The sequence below is a fragment of the Trachinotus anak genome, unplaced genomic scaffold (genome assembly GCF_046630095.1).
Source record: "Trachinotus anak isolate AG129_WGS33_773 ecotype Australia unplaced genomic scaffold, CSIRO_AGI_Tana_v1 ptg000007l, whole genome shotgun sequence".
NCBI lineage: Eukaryota > Metazoa > Chordata > Actinopteri > Carangiformes > Carangidae > Trachinotus > Trachinotus anak.
In genome coordinates, this window is record NW_027273858.1 from 14,373,685 (window position 1) to 14,392,581 (window position 18,897).

Consider the following 18,897-nt stretch of genomic DNA (forward strand, 5'->3'; position numbering starts at 1 on the left):
ATCTAATCAGCAGCTGACTCACACATGGGACACCAATGCAATTAACCAGCAGGTCGGATGAAAAAAAAAAAGAAAAAAAGAAAACAAAAACATTTTAAAAAATGATCCCTGTTCTATTCTACAATCATTTCATTTTACTTCTTATTTGTAATCTCCAAGAAGAAAATTGCTGTTTGACTTTATTAGAGAGAGACAAAATTGCCTTTCAGTTTGACTTTGAAGCTGATAGACGCCGACAGTACAGGTGCTGTATGTGTTTATAGTTCTGCATGTCCATCCTGAATCCTAACCCCATGATAGGAATATGAAAAATATTCTTCAAATACTGCTGGAAGTCTCTGGAAGACTTTATTCTTTGCTTCACATACAGTAGGGAAACTCAGTGTTCACGGTGAGGATGTACTTGTAACAGATGGACAGAGAATGCACCTTAATGAGATATCCCTGAGTCACTGTGGGTTTTCTGTTCACAAGAAACTGGCATTTTTATAGATTTGAAATCCATTTAACAGAGCTAGGAGCTCCTGAACGCAGCTTAATTACTTTCTCAGTACTGATCCTAAGGAGGAAACAGTAAATTGATTTCTGTGGAGTGTCCTGAGGAGCTCACTGGACAAAAGTACACCGCCTGCGCTTCTGAGGGAGAGTTGAAAGTTTCCCTCCCCTCCTGACATCCTCTTTCCTCTACTCTTTCTCTGATAAGACAGATAAATTCAACTACATTCAAAACAAACAACATATGCCTGCTAAGTGTTTCTGTGTCTAAACACCAGCTGTCCTTTGTGGCCCCATGAAATGGCTGAGAGGCGCTGAAACAAGATGCTGGGGCACCACACTTGGATATGAAAAGCGTCAGAGAGTGTGGAAGCAGAGAGCGGAGAAGAGAGCGGCGATGATGATGATGATGATGACGATGACAACAGTGTCAAATATTTGGTTTAAAGAAGAAGGTTGCCCTGCAGGTTGAATATGATGTGAGGCGCTGGCTAGATCAAATCACAACCAATGATCAGATTTGGTGGACAGGAGTTTCAAAGAGTTTGCAACCTCCCAAAATAAGATGCTTCAACAAAAAAGTTTTTTTGTTCATGTAAAATTGTGGCACAGATGGTGAAACATCACACCAAGCAGTTTCATTTTATGAGAAATATCCTGTATCATCTTATATAATTATTTTCATTACACTGAGTAGCAATGAGTAGGCGATAACTTAACTAATCTACCAAATCAGTTTGATCATATATTTCATATGGATACATGTTATATGTTTCAAGTGATTTATCAATGGAAACCACACTCTAAAAAATGTATTCTTAATATGTGCTGCTAGTTTTGTTAGAATTATTAGGCCTGTTATTATTTTTTTTCAAAATCTCCAAAAGTACAACTTACCAAATCAGTTTGATCATTTATTTTAAAATAAGTAAAGACAAGACATTAAGTAAGATATACTTTTAAGACTTTGAAGGGGTTCATGTAAAAAGTCATTCTAACAAAACAAACAGCAACACAGATTTCATTTTTTATAGTGTAATTTTTATTGAAAAGATATAATACATACTGAAAAGACTCCCTGCTAAGATAAATGTATATGCTAATGATTGAGCTGGCATTGATTTTTTTTTGTCTACATAGAGTTACACAATGTACGCGGTATATAATGTATTTGCACAGCAGGACAAATAATCAATAAACTATATAAAAATATGTTTTGTTGCTTACTCTGTGTTGCTACCCTGAAGCCATTCTTCTTACCTGCCTGTTGCATGAATGTGTAAATGCAAAGTGAGTGGAGCAGCTTTCCTTGATTACAGCGGCAGAGACGCCTTTTTGGTTCTCCACAGGCAGCTGTGCGTCGCTGCGTAGCTGCCCAGCGGAGCAGCCTCATTAGGCCACATTTCAAACTCCGTCAGTCCTGACATTGCATTAGTCAGAATAACTGTGTACTGTGCCATGCAGTGATTTATGGTCACTGTTCTCCACTGTACCCTTGGGTGCTGTAGTGCAGTAAAAACTTTGTTTTTTGATGACTACATCAAAATAAACAGACACTGCCCAATGACTTTCTATTAGCCTGTTAGAGACTCACTGGGATTTTCAGTCAAAAGCATTTGTGCAAAGGGTGGAGCAGGTGAAGCTAGAGCGCCCAGACTAAGAGGCTCCATTACAATATCATACACACACACACACACACACACACACATGCTCAGTGTTTTTCAAATGTAGCCATGCTCCTTGCAGTTTAACTGTTCTGGCCATCTGAAAATAGAAGCTCAGTGTGTTTTCCTAGGATACGACGTGGTTGATGTCTCTTACCTTTGGATACTGTTGGACCGGAATGAGCACTCTTTCGGAGAGCTTGATATTTTTATTGCTGATGATATCTAGGTATTTCTTCGTGTCACCATCTTTTCTCAATTCATCCCCTTCATACTTTTCAATCTCTGCAGGAAAAAAATTGATAAGAAGATAATTAGTTTATTAGGTAACTGAAAAAGCATCAGTCACATCTTAAAGTCTGCTCTATAGTCAACATTGTGCTGTTAGTCTGGGGACACATTAATAGAAATTTAACTAAGCATTGCATCGCACAGTGAATGTTTAGCTGATCATTTTTGTGTCTCAGCTGTAAATATGCTCACATTGCAAACTTAATAATATGAGATTATCCCGCTGACTCCTGATACGTCCCTTACATCAGGCCCTGTAATCTCATGATCCAGTAATTCCAATCAAAATAACAACAGAGGCAAACGGTCGCACTCAGCTTGCTGTGCCTCACTTCACTGCAAACTGAGCTCCGGTGAGCTGCCAGCAGTCTCTGATCCCCACGTAGCAAAGGACTTAAGCAGATGTCGGATTAAACATATAAAACTTTTGAGTCATTTGATTTAGATCTGTGATCTCTCATTTTAAGATCATATTTGCAGATCATTGGTTCCAATCAAACTGCAGTATTTCCCCTTATAATTTACTGGATGGACAAATCATGTGCAAATTGGCTCAACAGTCCTCCTGTGTCTCCCCTGTGTTATTGCTAATAGGAAAGAGATGAGAGGTGGATATTAACTGTCCGGTACAGCTTGACAGGAGCACCCAGAACACTGATATTTCTTGACTGATGAATTTTACAGCACTCGCGCTGAAACACTCACAACACATTATACTCTTGAAATGAAACTATCAGTTGATCATCCTGCGAGGATCCTCCTTGGTCACTAATTAATGCTCAGTGGAGTTACAATTATCAGTCGGAAACACACTTGCTGGACAATAAAAGAAGTTCCCGAACGAGACCGAGAGCAAGAACCACTCCTGAGCTGCTACATTGAAACCCAAGAGTTCATTTAGGCTGGAGCACTTCACCCTTATCTGAGCTGCCAACAGCCGGTGGACAAAGCTGTGAGGTTAACAAACAGCTCTGGCTTGGACTAATAAATGGCTAAAACATATTCTCTAAGAAAGGAGGTTGACTATGGACTGTAATAAATCCTCACAAGAGTCTGAATCCATCTTGGGATCTGTGTTGAATGTCTCAGAATCTGACTAATGATCAGTTATTGTGGAAATTGTGTTGCCATATTGAAAAAGAGCTCTGGTTTATGTTCAGAGTGAAGTGTCCTTCTGAAACTTTTCACTGACATGAGTTTCTGTACATCAATAACAGCTTAACGATCCCTTTGTTCCAGGCAGTCCCAGTATTCACTCATTACAGTTTCTAATGACCAGGGGTTTCAGTTTTGCACCATGAATTAAGGTAACTTGTTTGCCACTGGTATTGTCTGTGAAATCACAAAGACCAAATTCCAACTTGCATCGATTTCTTGCAGCTTGACACAGTCTCTCTGATTGTGCCTGATTGTTCAAGGAAGATCATTTAAATTGGAACATGCCGTCTCCCTTTTGTTGCAGTTTCTCTCTAAGACGACTCTCACCGGAGCTGCAAAACTCTCTCAAAATCAGAGAGCGTTCAAAATGGCGGAGTGCAAATGACTGAATGTGAAAAATACCTTTTTAGGATATTAAGTATGTATGAGTCATTGTCAAATGGAAGAGACTTAACAGAGAGATTTCCCGAAGGAAAAGTTTTGTTGATTACTTCTCAGGACTGCTTTTGGATTCTTTATCAAATCTTTCAGGCAGGTAAACAGACTGAAAGACCCCTCTAACCTTTTCTTCCCATCAGCACGATTGATTCACACTTCATGACACTTAGCACAAGACAGGTGTCCCAGGATAACAGGGGCTTACAAAATGTGCCTTTTAAAAATAACATTTATGTGGTTTGCCAGAGGAGATAAATCAAACACAACCTGTGGTGTGCAAACACATGCATATTTTGAACTAGCTCTGTTTTATATTCAGGATGCTGCAGAGGGACAAGCTAAACACGCAACGTATATAGACTGCATAAGGAGGAGAGAGCGTTATTAGCCATGCTAGTGACGGGGGTTGGGGATGACAGTAAATATACAGTACCAGAAATATAGTACCAACTACTGTTTTGCCATTATATTTGGTCCAGACATTCATGGTCCCCAGACGATGAATTGTAATAACTTTAGTGATCCGTTGTCGTGTTTCTCCATGTCTTTGGTTTATGACAAAATACCTGCAAAACTGCAGCCGGCCGGACTTTGTGTTTAGTGTTAATTAGCAAATGTTAGCATGCTATCACGACAGTCAACATGGTAGGCATTACCTGCTAAAAACGAGCGTATCAGCATTGTGACTGTGAGCATGTTAGCCTTTAGCCCAAAGCACTGCTGTACCTAAATCAGATCATCTCTAGCATGGCTGTGGACGAGCCTGCCCTCCCAAAACAGCTGGGAGCCGTGGTCGCATCAGCAAATGCCCCAAAACGGTGGGATGTTATAGCTACAAAATCCACATCCGGAAGAGCTTAGGGTGGATGGGCGGGTCGACAAAAACATTAGACCATGGCACAAGAAACTGCAACAAGCCATATATTCTTTCATAATTTCAAAGACTTGTTGGTGTTGACTCTTGTTAAAGTTCTGATAATTTAAGAATTAGCTGCAGTGAACGCACTGACACAATAGCTAATGCAAATTTACAGATGCAAAAGTATATTTCAGTTTCAATTAGCAAATCTATCACCATCAAGTAAAGCTCGTTTGGATTTAAAAGTGCTTTTTGTGCTCACTGTAGAGTCCCGGTTCCCAGTTTCATCAAGGATTTATTTCTTGATATCCTCATGATTAGTTCTGCACTTCTGCATGTGGGAGAAAATTTGTTTTGGGTTATATTTTCATTGTGAAGTGTTTAACTTTCAAATGAGTATCATGTTCATATCATTTGAATAAAATAATGAAGTTTTCATAGCCCATGAAGATGATTACACACTGCACGAGTGCATAATAGGAAACACCTTTATTCTGCTCTGCAGCCTGCCAGTGAACTCAGAAGAAGATTGTGTCTGTGAGGAAGAGAGAGATTAAGAGATGGAAGAGGAGAGAAAAGGTGGAAAATGAGCTTACAATTTATAAATGAGGAGAAACGTTCGCACTGGTATCATGGTTGTCAAATACGTGGTAGGAAGTGGCGGGAGCCTGAAGATCAGAGAAGCGAGAATGTGCTTTGAAGGTCACTTGTTTCAGTCCTCTGACAGGATGAATGCAATCTCATTGGGGGAACTGAATGAGTAAAACACTCTCAGCGACTATTCCAGTGCTCTTGATCCCCTCTGTTGTGCTGCCCAAACTGCTTCAGCGGAGCTGCTCAGCAGCCAAGAATGAAAAAAACAAACAAACAAACTGTGGTTTAACTGGGCAGCTCCCAGATAACTGTGTGCAACTGTACGAGTTAAGAGACAAGGTTTTGCTGAAAAAGAGAAAATGTGCTCAGTCAGCCTGCCATGGCTAAAGTTAAATACATCTGCTTTGGTCGGTATGCAGCAACACAGAGCGTCAACAGTGTGAACAGCAAAATGTCAATAAATGCACACAATTCTGTATTCATGTATTACAGTAAAATATCACTGGTTTCTGTTAGATATTCAGACATTAGATTTAGTAGCATTTTGATTCACCATTAACAGACTCATTGCAGCTAGTTCCCCCTCAGTGAACCAGCTGCGCCACTTGAAAACATTCAGGTTCTGAACAAGTTATTCTTGCTGACCAACAAGATCGTTTTGCCACTGCGATATGCCACGAATACATTCGCTGTGATGGACTGTGCTGCACAGATTAAATGAAATCTTTCACAGTGCACGCATTTGAATTCCAGCGATCTAAATCACTAGACGCTCCAGCATAGTTTGCTAAAAAGAGATACAACGTCTTACAGTGTTCTAGCTCCCATCAGTATGAAGCAGCATGTATGCCGTTCAATAACATAAGAAGAAAGGGACTAGGCGCTGTGTCATTTGTAGGAGGTAATATGTTTACTGTTCGTCCTCACATTGTAGCTTCATTAGATTGAAGATATTGTTTGCCATACAGTCCATGCCACTACCAGCATGCTGTTTGTAAAACGTGTTTGGTTTCCACTCTAAAACGAGGGGGGTGATGATGTTTTTTTTTTTCCTGATAGGTCAACAGAGTACAATGAATGCATGGTAAATTCACTCGTGGAAATACAGCCAAACAGTGATCAAATGACTCACCGTAATGACACCAATCAAAATGAATATGTTCAAACGCAGGTTTGATTAAGCTCCACACCCCTGCACTGTCATGCCACAGAGTGTTCTGATGAGACAAAACAGAGCATGAAGATGAACCTCATCACACACAACAGAGCAAAAGCAGGATGTCCTGGGATTTGACGTGTGCTCTGTGTAGACAAATAATGCACACAGTAAGCATCCTCCCTTTTTTCTTGCTCTCACCTTTTATTTTGCAAAGCAGGCTGAAAGACTGGAAACCCTCAAGAACCTGCAAACTGACTGACGAGCATCACAGGAAAACTGCAGACAGTGGAAAAACATATGCGGTCTAGATGCTAGTGGTCGCATTTTGGCTCTGGGCTGATTTTGGTAAGCTACAGCTGAACAGCACTTTTCTGTTTGTTAGTTTTAAGTTTTATTTCAAACTTGAAATTCAGTCAATACTGAATTCGAGTGATTATTATTTTATATGTTTTACTGCACTGTAGGCAGTTACACCAGCTGCAGTAAGAAGTCAAAGAACAAAGGCTTTGTCAAGTGCTGCCATTAGCCTGTAAATTATTCACAGATTCCTTATACCTACTGAACTGTATATCTACAATGAAGAGTTCCCAGTGGGAACAAAAATGAATCAGTGTATTTACTTTTGGTGGGATTGTGAAATTGGGTTTAAACAGCACACACTTTCTGGGACATTTCACCTGTCATGTCTATGCATTTTGAGCTTTTTATGTTATTTAAAACAGTTTTGGTTCGGGTTAGAGTTAAAGGGGCTATTCGTAAGTTTTCTCTGCCACTGAACATGGTTTCTTACCAGGAGTCAGAAAGAGGTTATAATACACCCTACTTCTTCAGGACAGATCGGAGGCTACAGTGAGTCGCTATCGGAAAGTGATGAGATGAGTGGGGGCTAGCTAACTTTAGTCGAAGAAAAGACCAGACAGAAACAAGGCGCTGCTCTCCACCGCTGGAGACAGTGCTTTGTGAGTGAAGGAAGTGAAAGGATGCCGAACTCACAATGTTTCTTCTAGACTGGATAAGCTGCTAATGCCAATGCATCACCGGCTTTGTAGCAGTAGCAACACTTACAAATAGCTCCTTTAAGGGGAGGGTTGGGGACTAGTCAGTAAAGACGTGATGTGGCGTACAGTGACATGCGAAAAGGCAAAAAATGCGTGGTGACAACACGTGATATGCCTCACGGAAATTAGCATGTTATTCATATTCAATTCATTCATGAACTACTCTCCGATAACTGATTGCTTGTGAGGGCAGTAGTGGCTCTCTCCTTGGCAGAGTGGACCTGGTGGGGGGGTGGGGGGGTGTGAGGGGGGTGGACTATGAGACGTGCAATTAGCTTTGACCTTTTTCGCTCTGGACTGATGAATTTAAATGCGTGGGGTTGGACATATGCACCACTGTTTGACCACATGCTGCTGATGTGTTTTTAACTGAGCTGCACTGAGGCAAATTGCATTCAGCCGCTGACACACTGATAAGTTGTAGAAATAGAAGTATTAAATCTTCAGCCTAATTATAATGCCATCTTCAAATTTGGTATTGAATGGAATGGAAAGTGAATGGAAAGTTAAGTGAAAAGCAATTATTATTCAGACCAATTAAGTATTAAAAAAAACAAGCATTTTAATCATGATGGTGTTTCCCCACCCCAACTGTATGATATATAATATTATGTTGTGCTTGTAACTGTGCTGGTGTATAGTGCATAAGTTTGTCAGGGGGTTGCCTTTACTTTTGGTCTGCTTTTTGGCTTAGGGCATTATACAATACCACAGCTACTGCTGCTATCTGCTATTTGATGAACTGAAATTTTATTTATTTAATCTACATTTTATCTTACATTTTAATTTATTTGGCCAGCAGGGTGGAGGCATGGCCTTGATAAGGAGGAAATAGACATTAACTACGCGTGGATAAGGGGACAAAGGTGATATATTTTGTGCTGATGCACACCTGGGTGCATTTTCTGTTGAATCCTATGAAGGGAATTTTAAGTTAAGAAACTAAACTAGAAGGACAACATGGAGCATCACAAAGAATTTGAAATAGTGGTCGATTCTTCTACTTCAGTCCTGTTGATTATAGTTGTCAGTTGTTGTTTGAGTTGTTTCAGCAGGGCTCCGTGAATGAGATACAGTATAGCTGCAGTTATGCTTTTAAATTTGTCCTCCATATAGTTCTTCTGTGGTATTGATTGTCATTTGGTTGTTTGTCTTATAATGCATTTCATAATGTTGTTCATTCAAATTCACATATTTTTCAATAGTTGATGCTCATTTCCTGCAAAGGTCTCGGTGCATTGTTGCAGTGATGCGAAGTGAGTCATGACTGACTGATTGATTGGTTGATTGGTTCATTCATTCATTCATTGGTATGGAAATCTAAACATTTTTTCAGCCGGCCTAAGGGTGAGAGGAAAACATCAGAAATATTGATAAATTGGTTTTGCTGTTGTCCCCCCATGCTTATACACAATATGACATTGTGATTTCCTGGATGATCAAATGTACCTGTACTAAATACATGTATTCACAGTATCAAATAAGCAAAATAAACGTAGACGAGACAGTGATTTTGCCAGTGTCATTGTTACTCCTGTATTCAACCCGTATTTAGCTTGTTTTGATTTAAAAATCCCACTTCTGTCTGTCCCTTATCTCTTTATTTATAACTTTCCTGTTATATGTGAACATTCAAGAGGCACAGAAACATAATCTGATATCTAATATCTATTGTCTGAGTGCTGCAGCTTTGGCTCATCCACTCATTTCTGTTGCTTGAAATGCTCGTGACCTTGGAATTTAATCGTATTCGACCCGGGCTCTCATTGTAAGTCACTCTTGATAAAAGTGCAGGCTAAATGCCGAAAATGTAATGTAATGTCTCACTTTCCTGAAATGTAATTTTTGTGTCCTTTTGATAGGTCATACCACACGGGGTGGTGTTTATCTGTCGCTACGAGCCGGGTCACTGCTGGATACTGAGCAGGCCGTCTCATAATGGATATGCTGAAAATGTGAGCAACAATTTATTAACTAGAGAGAGAGAGATTAAGTGAAAATCAATTCTTAGAGTCTCCAGACAGGGATGCACTCTGTGGCGAAGCATCATCCGAATCACTCGTACAAATGTCAGAGCTGTCTTTTTAAAAACAAGTTATACTTTCTGACTGGTCAGGCAACCTGTATGTGTATCTATGTGTGTAATGAGAAAAGCCTATGTTCCTGCAATAAGTATTTGTTCACTGACTGTTTTCTGCACCATGCATATTCAGTATGGAATGCGATTAATATCTCCTCAACAGTCAGTCACTGGAGCTTACCATCTCACTTTCTAATTACTGCTTTCTGTTATTAGCTGACTAGAGCTACAGTTGAGACGGCTGCGGTGCACTGAACAGGTTCCACGCTGTCTGATTCATTTTAATAAAAGTGAAAGGATCATTGCTTGAAATGTGGCATAAGATTGCTTTTGGAAGACCCTTGGTTGAGCATCTTCATGTGCCTACACCTCGTACCACACACTTCCATTCAGAATACAATGCATGCAGCGAAACTGACCAAAACTGTTGGATACTTCACCTCCTTCTAAGAATATTTCGGCTTTGTGTAAACAGGAGAACCACGAGAAAGTGCGGCCGAGTGCTGAAGTGAAAATTTGAGCTCAAACAGTTCAGTGAATGGTTAAATGGAAGGAGAAAACGAACATGATGAGTACAAAACCCAGATAGGAAGAGGATTAAAGGGGTGTTTTCAGCTCACGCACTGTGGTGTTTCACATCAAAAGGAGACTCTGCACAGGCAGTTTAAGCTGCTTCAAGTATCTAACCCACTGACTCTTTAAGACATTAAAAGTGGCAAAATCATGAACTTCCATAAGTGAAAACACTGTTGTAAAGACTTTCGTATGTTCTTCTTATGTTATTCTTCTTATATGTATATAAACTTATATGTTTATAAATATACACTCATCTTTTATTCAGAGAAGCCTACATCCATTAGATCTCATTAAGATTTGTTTGTATTGTTAATGTGCCCTGCAGCACTTGTGAGGGCATTTGAGATATTTTATACAGTATCAAAGAGCTTAATGACAGTGTAAAGTAGATTTTGTGATTGTAAAATGTGCAAAGATATGGAGAAATGGAAACATACAGTAGCGCACTCTCCCTTTAGTTTTTCTCATTAACCAATATTCCTCTCCATGTAGATGTCTCACTGCCTCCCTGTCTGCTTTGCTTTTAACCTTATTAGGAATCCCACTGGTTTTCACAGCGAGCCTGAGCTACGTGGCATGTATGTAGGCGAGTATTGCAAAGAAAACCTCTGGGATCTATTAAAGGCTTCCGTTTCTTGTCTCTAACTGCAACCCACTTTTAAAACATCTACACAGTTCTTTAGGCAGAGAGGCAAACTGAAGTGCAACAAATGATTGAATTGACTTTTATGTGTCAATCGGAGCGATTGTTAAGCACCTGCTACACTGAGATGAGCTGACTTTGAGTCCAAGAAGGAAGGAAAGTGGGAAGACCAGTTGAATATTAATATATAACGTTATTAATAAAGATGAAGTTATTCAAATTATCCTCAGTACTTTCACTATCAAAGAAAATAAGAAACTCACACAGAGAATTATCCCCACCCACCACCTGGAAGAGCTTTGCCCCAAACAGCTTTAAATCTGCTTAAAGAAAGACAAATGATTTTTACAGGCAACAATAACTTAAACACATAACTAATTCATAATTTCATAAATATGGAGCTGTTAACTGAGGCCACGGTAAATCCACATTGCACTGTTTATTGTGCACGATGTGAATAATGCAGGATTACATACTCTGCTATTCAGTGATAAATAGCTGTGAATCTATAAATCTGTAAACGCACTTTATCTTGCTGTCAGCTCATATGTAGGATTCTGTATTATACATGAGCATCGACTGACAAAGTGGACAGCAACTGTGTGACAGTGGTTAAAATTATTAACATTATTGCACACGCTGCCCACAGCTGATTATGTTGAACGTGTTCACGTTACGACTGACTGAACTGACAGTTTATTATATTGATTGTTCCCTATTGTGTATGATGAGCACAGTTTTATGCGATGACCTCGCAAATTCTTCTTCGGGAAATGCATGCTATTCTACTGAAATGTATTACAGTGTATTATATTTTTTGTGTATAACGGGTAGACTGTGCTGTGCTGTATTATATGGGGAACTGCAAGTGGAGTAGTAGTGAAGTGAAGTAGTTCACAAAAACTGCTTTAACTCAATGAAATCAATGTATAAAAGGATTTTTTTTTTTAAGTCAGTAAGTGAATACATACAGTACACAACCCCGGTTTAACATGCTAACTGCTGTTCACCGTGGCAGACATGACAAAGACAGCTTTTTTTTGTTTGTATCCTAGCTATGTGAGTCAGCCTTGAGTAAATCTGGCAAAGTGCGCCGTGTGACTGATGATCCCATCTGCATCACAGCTAGCGACAAGCGCGGGACTGTCAGGTGTCTCATCAACACATTTCAACAGGAAAGCTCAAGGGGAAGAGGCGCCAGAGCATAAACACCATGTCCAATCGCAGCATATTAATCCAGCCTACAGCTTGACTTCACCTCTTTTAACAAACGTGCCAAAAACAGTTCGGTGCTATTTTAAGACTCTTCATTTGTAAATTTGAATTTGACAGATTAATACATGTCAGATCAGTCTGATATACTATGTTTTCATTCAGGGATGCTGTACCAAGTGTTTTGCTTGTTTACCTGTTACTTTCCTAATGCGAGCAGTGCCCTGTAAGGCCATGAGGGATGAGCACGCCTGCCTCCATGACACTAGAATAAAAGTATATTCATTCCACAGCACATCACTCACACCTTTATTAATGTTTTTGGAATTACACCTCCACCTGCCTTGCACAGTTAAACACACCATGAGAGAGAGCACACAATCTAGATTTGCGCTGGAGGAATGGAAAAGTTACATCTCCAGACTGGATGAGCTGAGCCGAGTTCATGTGTTTGCTTGACGGTGATAAGTTTTCTATCAGAAGTGACACAGCCTCAGTATGTGAATGAGAGTACGGCTACCTGCAGTATGAAGAGGCACTTTATATGCTGCAGGCTGGACTTGATTATACTGCCCTGTTTGGACAAACTGTGACATTAAGTCAGGGGAGAAGACTGGAGAACATCTGTCCCAATGGCACCGACTCCCTCCTGTGACCTTGATGACAGCGTTGGTGTAAAGAGAAGATGACTCTCATGCTAAATGACTTGTAACAGTCTTCTTTGCCTTATTAGTATCACATTTCAGCCTGCACTGTATGTCTCAAGCAGAGTTCTTGAACACATCAGGCCGACCACGAGATTTGGTCTGTGTGCTTAATTGTTTTTAGCATGAGAACTCAAGGAGGATGTCAAGTTGATGGAGGCATTATAATTTCATATGAAATTCTGGTCTTTCTCTCATATGCTGAATAAACAGTAGAAATAAAAAACAGCCACACTGTAGGTGTGTTAGGATGAACAGCGCCCTTTAAATCCAGTCAATCATACAACTGAGGTAGTTAGCCCCCTTTCACCGTTTCCACCCTGAGGCCACGGAGAACTGCTCCAGGAACAGTTTCACTTTGTTTGTGCTGGAGCCTGACCTTGTATAGGGCCGTGGGTCCGAATAAGAGGCGATGACTCTCTGACTTTACACTTTACTTTCTGTGCTTTCTTCACTTGATGGTGGGAAAAAAAAAAAAAAAAAAAAAAAAAAAAAAAAAACCTAAGAAAAGTTCAGCACTGGAGCCAAATAGCAGCATCGACAACAAAACGCATTAAGAGTCGAGGGCAGTGTGTGAGAATAAGCTTGCATCAGGTTATTATACTTCCTCCACATGCAATGCAATGGTGTTTCCAGTGGCAAGGAACACGGTGAATGCCACTAAGAAACCAGACTACAACGCTGGGAGCAGATGAAAACAAAAAAATACCTGACTTACCTTCTGCAAGCAGGCGCACCGCATGCACAAAGGAGGGGTCCAGGCTGTTTTTCTCGGCCACCAATTCAGGTAAGTACTTATCCGGATGCATTATTATCACAGCGGACCTCTTCCCCGGCTGCTGCAGGTGAGACCACGGGACTGCTGAGCGTCGGAATGCAACTATAAACCTTCCCGCTCCTGCTTTTTGGTAGCTTCACTCCGCCAGTCTTAATGAGCACCACGAGCAAAACCCTCTCCAAAAAAAAAAAAAAAAAAAAAAAAAAAAAAAAGAAAGAAAGAAAGAAAGAAAAAAAAAAAACTAGTCGTCCTTTAGATCTCCGAGGTGCTTGACTGGAGGGTGGGTAGTGATTCAGAGGTGTGAGCCCATCTCTGCCACCGCTGGCTCTCTCCTCGGCACCCCGCCAGACTCTCACACTCACTGGGTCTGCAGACCGCGCTGCTCCCCGCCCCTCAGCACCATTATTGGCCATATTCTGGGACTGGCGCTGCCGGAAAACGAGGACGGTCCCCGCTGAGCGCATACCAATTGGGCGATGTGCTCGGAGGGAAGTTCAGGTTGCGATTGGTCGGGGCTGACATTGGTCCGGGCAATAATCTCCCTCCCAAAATGCTAGATGTAGTTGGTTTTATTAAAAGTTTTATGGAGCCTATGCTGAAAATAGTCCCTTGTGTAAAAAGAAGCGAGCGATTCTAATATGCATTTGAGGACAACTGTGCAACAACACTGACAATGTCGTGGGCCTTGAAGGGGTTAAAAGAGGCCACTGTGAACTCATTATTCAGTACCAGCCACCCTATGAGTCCTCATGAGAGCCCATTATAAAGATATATACTATATTTTTAATCAGGGGAATTTGAAAGGCTATCAGCTGAGCTTAAATTATAACTGACTTTGATATCATAGAGATTAATTATAGTTAAATCAGTAATGTCATACTAGTAAGAGATAATAGCTTATCAACGGGAAACATATCTTATCCAATTACTTTCTGGATTCAGCCAATGCATGGTGGCCTGTGAGTTTCAATTAGAGTTTCCAAAGTTCACTCCAGCTTGTTCCTCTGTCATAATGAACAATGCACTGTGGCTTTGGGGTCCCTGGCAGTGTAGCCTGAAGCACAAACACACAGCTATGGCCTCTGTGTGTCTGTCCACGGTGCTGAACACCAGCTGCACGACTCAGATTTCTCTTGATGTGGTTGCATGTGTGGAGAACGGGCGTTTCTGAAGCTATAAGGTTTTTCATGACATGTTTTCCAAATGAAAGCGAGAGGGAACAATATCAAGTAATTGCCTTCTGTGACTGTGCTCTCTTCAGTCTGCCCTTGCAGCCTCGCAGAACCTGATCAACTCCCACATCTCTGTTAAGCACTTGAGAAAGAAATTTCTCTGCATTATTAAATCACTGTTTGGCACTTGTCTGAAAAGCTCAACAAAATGATGCCCAACAAGAACCTTTTTTAACTGAATTTTATGGCCTCAGGTGGGGAAGGGAGCAATATCAGTGCTCTTATTTCATGTTTCCTGTTTGCTATTGATTTGACTTTGGCTGATGTATAAGTATTTCAGAATATCACTCATTTGTTTTCTCACACTGTTTCTTAATTAACTTGTAATCCCATCTCAATATACAGTTATTCTTGCTGAAATCCCAATAAAACACACAAAATAAAGTATTTTCTTCTGTGACAAACTGTAATTTGCTTTCTTTTCACAGGAGAAGAAACATGTGCACCGTACCTACACAATGCCCTTTGATGCGGTAAGATGTTCCGCAGGTCATATATGTTGGCCAGTAAAAGAGCAGAGCTGCAGTCCCAGCATAAGAGTCAGAGTAATGGAGAATAATGTAATGATTTTCACTTCCTGCCCTCTAAATGATTTGAGACGGCTTAATTGTTCCTCGCAGAGGTCAAGTCAAGAACAGCTTTTTATGCTTGTGAAGTGAATTACAGGACACCACCTTAAAGAAGTTTTAATGTCAAGTGAACGCTTCATTAGCTCCTTACAAAGCAGTGTCAGCGGTGTCAGCAATGTAAGCATGAACGTTTGCATCTCATAATGCCTCTCTTGTCCCCTAGCTATGATATCGATTTGAATCCTGAAGTCATCTGCAGTGCTGCATGCTGACTGCTTTACTTACTCACAAATGAGTTTTGAGCAGAAGAGGCCGCTGAATGACCAATTCTTGCTCTACTTGACCTTTAGAGATGATCCGGGCTGTGCTGCTCGGAATCATAAAGACTGTGGTGGGCTACAGGTGAATACTGGTCTTTTAGAGGTGCTCTACTACACATTAGGGATAAATAAAATGGACACAAATACATCGTTTAAAAGTCGCCGGATGTGCACAAAAGTTTAATTATTCTAAATCTAATTGTAGTGACTGTGTGAACATGACACCATTCATCGCTCTAAATTTTACAGCTCTTTTGCTTCAGTTGATCTGGAGTGTTTTGACATTATACATGAGTATAAAGTATGAAGTTACTTTACAGTAGATTGTTTGTTTGGGAGGCTTAAATACCATGCGATACATAGAAGCCAGAACACCCGTGTTGGTTTGTTTTCATTTCTATAAAAGATGCTATTTTATTAACAAACTTTTTTTCTAACTTCACACTTGCATGTCCTCTCCATATTTTAAATTAACCATTTATTTCTCTCTGAAACAAGGCACAACTTTATTTTTTTTCCTCGTACCTAAAACAAGTGACAGCCATACTGTGTTTGCGTTTCATGCTTGCTGGACCTTCACTGATGTAATTTCTTTCAATAAAATGATTCATAATCTTGTTACTGTTACAGTGGTTAATAATGGTAATGTTGATTATGACTGTTAATGTGGTTTAATCTTGTAATCCTATAGAACGGTCGTTGCTTCAGACTAAAGCAGGCTGACTGAAAAAAGAAAAAACTCCTTCACCATGACATTAAAGGAGAGTATGACTGGGGAAAATAGTTTGTACAGTGATGTCATTGCAGAGAGAAGACTTTTATCAGACTGCTGCATCATGCTTTGGACAAACAGTATCGTGATTGACACTTGTATTTGAACTTTAGCACTCTCCTGTATATATACTGGAAATATTTTTCAACTAGGATTTCATGGATTGTCACAGCTCTCTAGTGGGCAAACTGCATCATTACACATTTCACTGCAATGTGCAGATAAAACCTCCAAAAGCTCTTATTATCAGTCTCTCCTGGGGGTATTTTGTTAACACTTTCTTCCTTTTAAATGTTATTTACAAATCATTTTAAACAGGCTGCAAATTATATAATGACCATTGAGGGGGTTGGTTTTTTTCTTAGGTTGAGTGCAGGTGAGTGCTTCAGTGAACTTACAGCGCTACAGTCCTTACAGTATTTTGGTTGTTTAACTAAAGCTGTCAAATAATTATAGTGCAGTAGTTTTCCTCATGTGCTTTCTTCATATTGTGTGTACTTCATTTGCAATACCTCTTGGCCTTGTGTGTGTTTTCATCTAGGCCTATACCTACATTATTCGGTCTGAATATTAAGAATCACAACGTGTCTGTATTTTGTTATGCAGGGAAGATGTGATGATGACTCACACTATTAATTTATTCCTTCACTTCTGGCACAATTCAGGGGGTGGTTTAACTCTTTTTTAACACTGTATCACTAAAGACAACTGTTTTTACGATCCTTGTGAAAGTTGAATACCAAGCTTTCTCTGTTAATTTTTTATTTATTACTTACATTTCCTGCCTGAAGTCCAGTGTGAGATCAATGATTAGCAAGATTAACAATCTTTTGCTTTGGAAACCAAAACCAACAATCCTTCTAAAACCTGTTAACCCCCCCAAGAATATGGAAATTTACTGATCTAGTTTCAATTAATTTGATGTGTTTCAACCGGTGCCCCATGCTAAAAGGCTGTTTCTGTGCCCATTGTAATTGCTTGGCCAACTGATAAACTCTGGCCTCTTTTTGCCCCACTTAGCCCCGCCTTTGTCAAGCTGGGAAGATGCTTCTAAAAATGTGTTTTTAAACTTTGTTTTCAAAATAAAATTGTATAACTCTGACCTATACAATATAACCACAACAAAGTGTGAACCCTATAAGCTTTATATTTATTTTGTTCATAAAGGGTAATACATGCTTGAAAATGGTAGGGGTGCATCTAACCTGTTCAACATCAAAAATCCATTAAATCAATGTTAGTGCAAGGCAGAGCAGGTGAGTGAACAATGCTCGGACAGGAGTGGATATTACAGTTTTCTTTTTAACATGATTTACAATTTACTCTGTATATTCAAAAAATAAAAAAGTGTGATGTTTGTGCCATTGTTTTTGTTGTTGTTTGTGCCACCCATTGTGTAGTTGGAGTGATATCAGTTTTTTTGTAATGATGAAATAAGAGAGAACTGATCGGGTTATTATGAATGGTCCCTTGTAGATAGGCTTCAGCTTTTTCGGTAAACTGGTGAACTTTTGTTTATGCCTTTGTTTTTGCGCACCCCTCCCCCCCCAAAGGATTCAGACCCTTTCACTTTTCTCACACTTTGTGATGCTGCAGCCTCATGCTCTAATCGTTTTATTTTTTTCCCTTCATCAAACTAAACTCAATAAATATAGCTCAATTACAAATCAAAAACAGAATTTTTGCAAATATATTAAAAAGGAAAAATGTTCTGAATGCACTGTACTTATTCATGCTAAGAACATCCGGAAAACACACACTTCATACCTCTCTACACTGACCTTTTAAGTTGGTTGTTCTCAAGGTTCATCAAAATCGTCAACACGTATTTTATTTTGAAACGTTGTACCGGAAATGCGCACTGGAATCACATTAGACTTGACATGAGGGTGAAGACGCAAGTGGCCGATTACAGGGAGCGAAACACTTGTCAAGTCCCACAAAACAACGTGAGTATGGCGGAGGGTTTGTGAAGCGGGAAAACTGGGATGTTTGATGTTTAATTGGCATCTGTAGGCCTACATACTGACTCAACCAGCTGCTGGACTTTAATAACAGGCAAGTAAGTGTTTACTGTGCAGAATAAACGTCCTTTTTGTGATTGGTCCAGAGGCTTCACGCTGCCGGGGGGGGGGGGGGGGGGGGGTCCACACGTGTCCTTCTGTTCAGCTGTGCACACACACACACACACACACACACAAAACACACACACACATACTTAAACGGGAGAAATGTCAGTAGCACTGCTGCAGCCATAAAGTGTTATGGCTTGGTTCTGCAGATAAACGTGTCCAT

At 40.1% G+C, this 18,897-nt stretch overlaps 1 protein-coding gene across 7 annotated transcripts in view; it reads right to left on the reverse strand.

The window, feature by feature from the left end:
- The window catches only part of khdrbs2 (KH domain containing, RNA binding, signal transduction associated 2), a 63,499-nt gene extending 48,947 nt beyond the window's left edge, over positions 1 to 14,552 (reverse strand). For 4 of the 7 annotated variants that reach the window (XR_011691413.1, XR_011691412.1, XM_071480872.1 and 1 more), the window contains exons 1-2: positions 13,650 to 14,545; positions 2,317 to 2,444 (exon numbers count right to left, since the gene is read on the reverse strand). Coding sequence is in view for 3 of the 7 variants with exons in the window: in XM_071480872.1 (XP_071336973.1) it covers positions 2,317 to 2,444; positions 13,650 to 13,740 (219 nt within the window). In the remaining 4 variants the exon portion in view is untranslated. Of the gene's footprint in view, positions 1 to 2,316; positions 2,445 to 13,649 lie in introns of all 7 variants that reach the window. The other 3 variants (XR_011691415.1, XR_011691414.1, XM_071480869.1) reach the window with 2 other exon arrangements.
- Between the last annotated feature and the right edge of the window lie 4,345 nt (positions 14,553 to 18,897).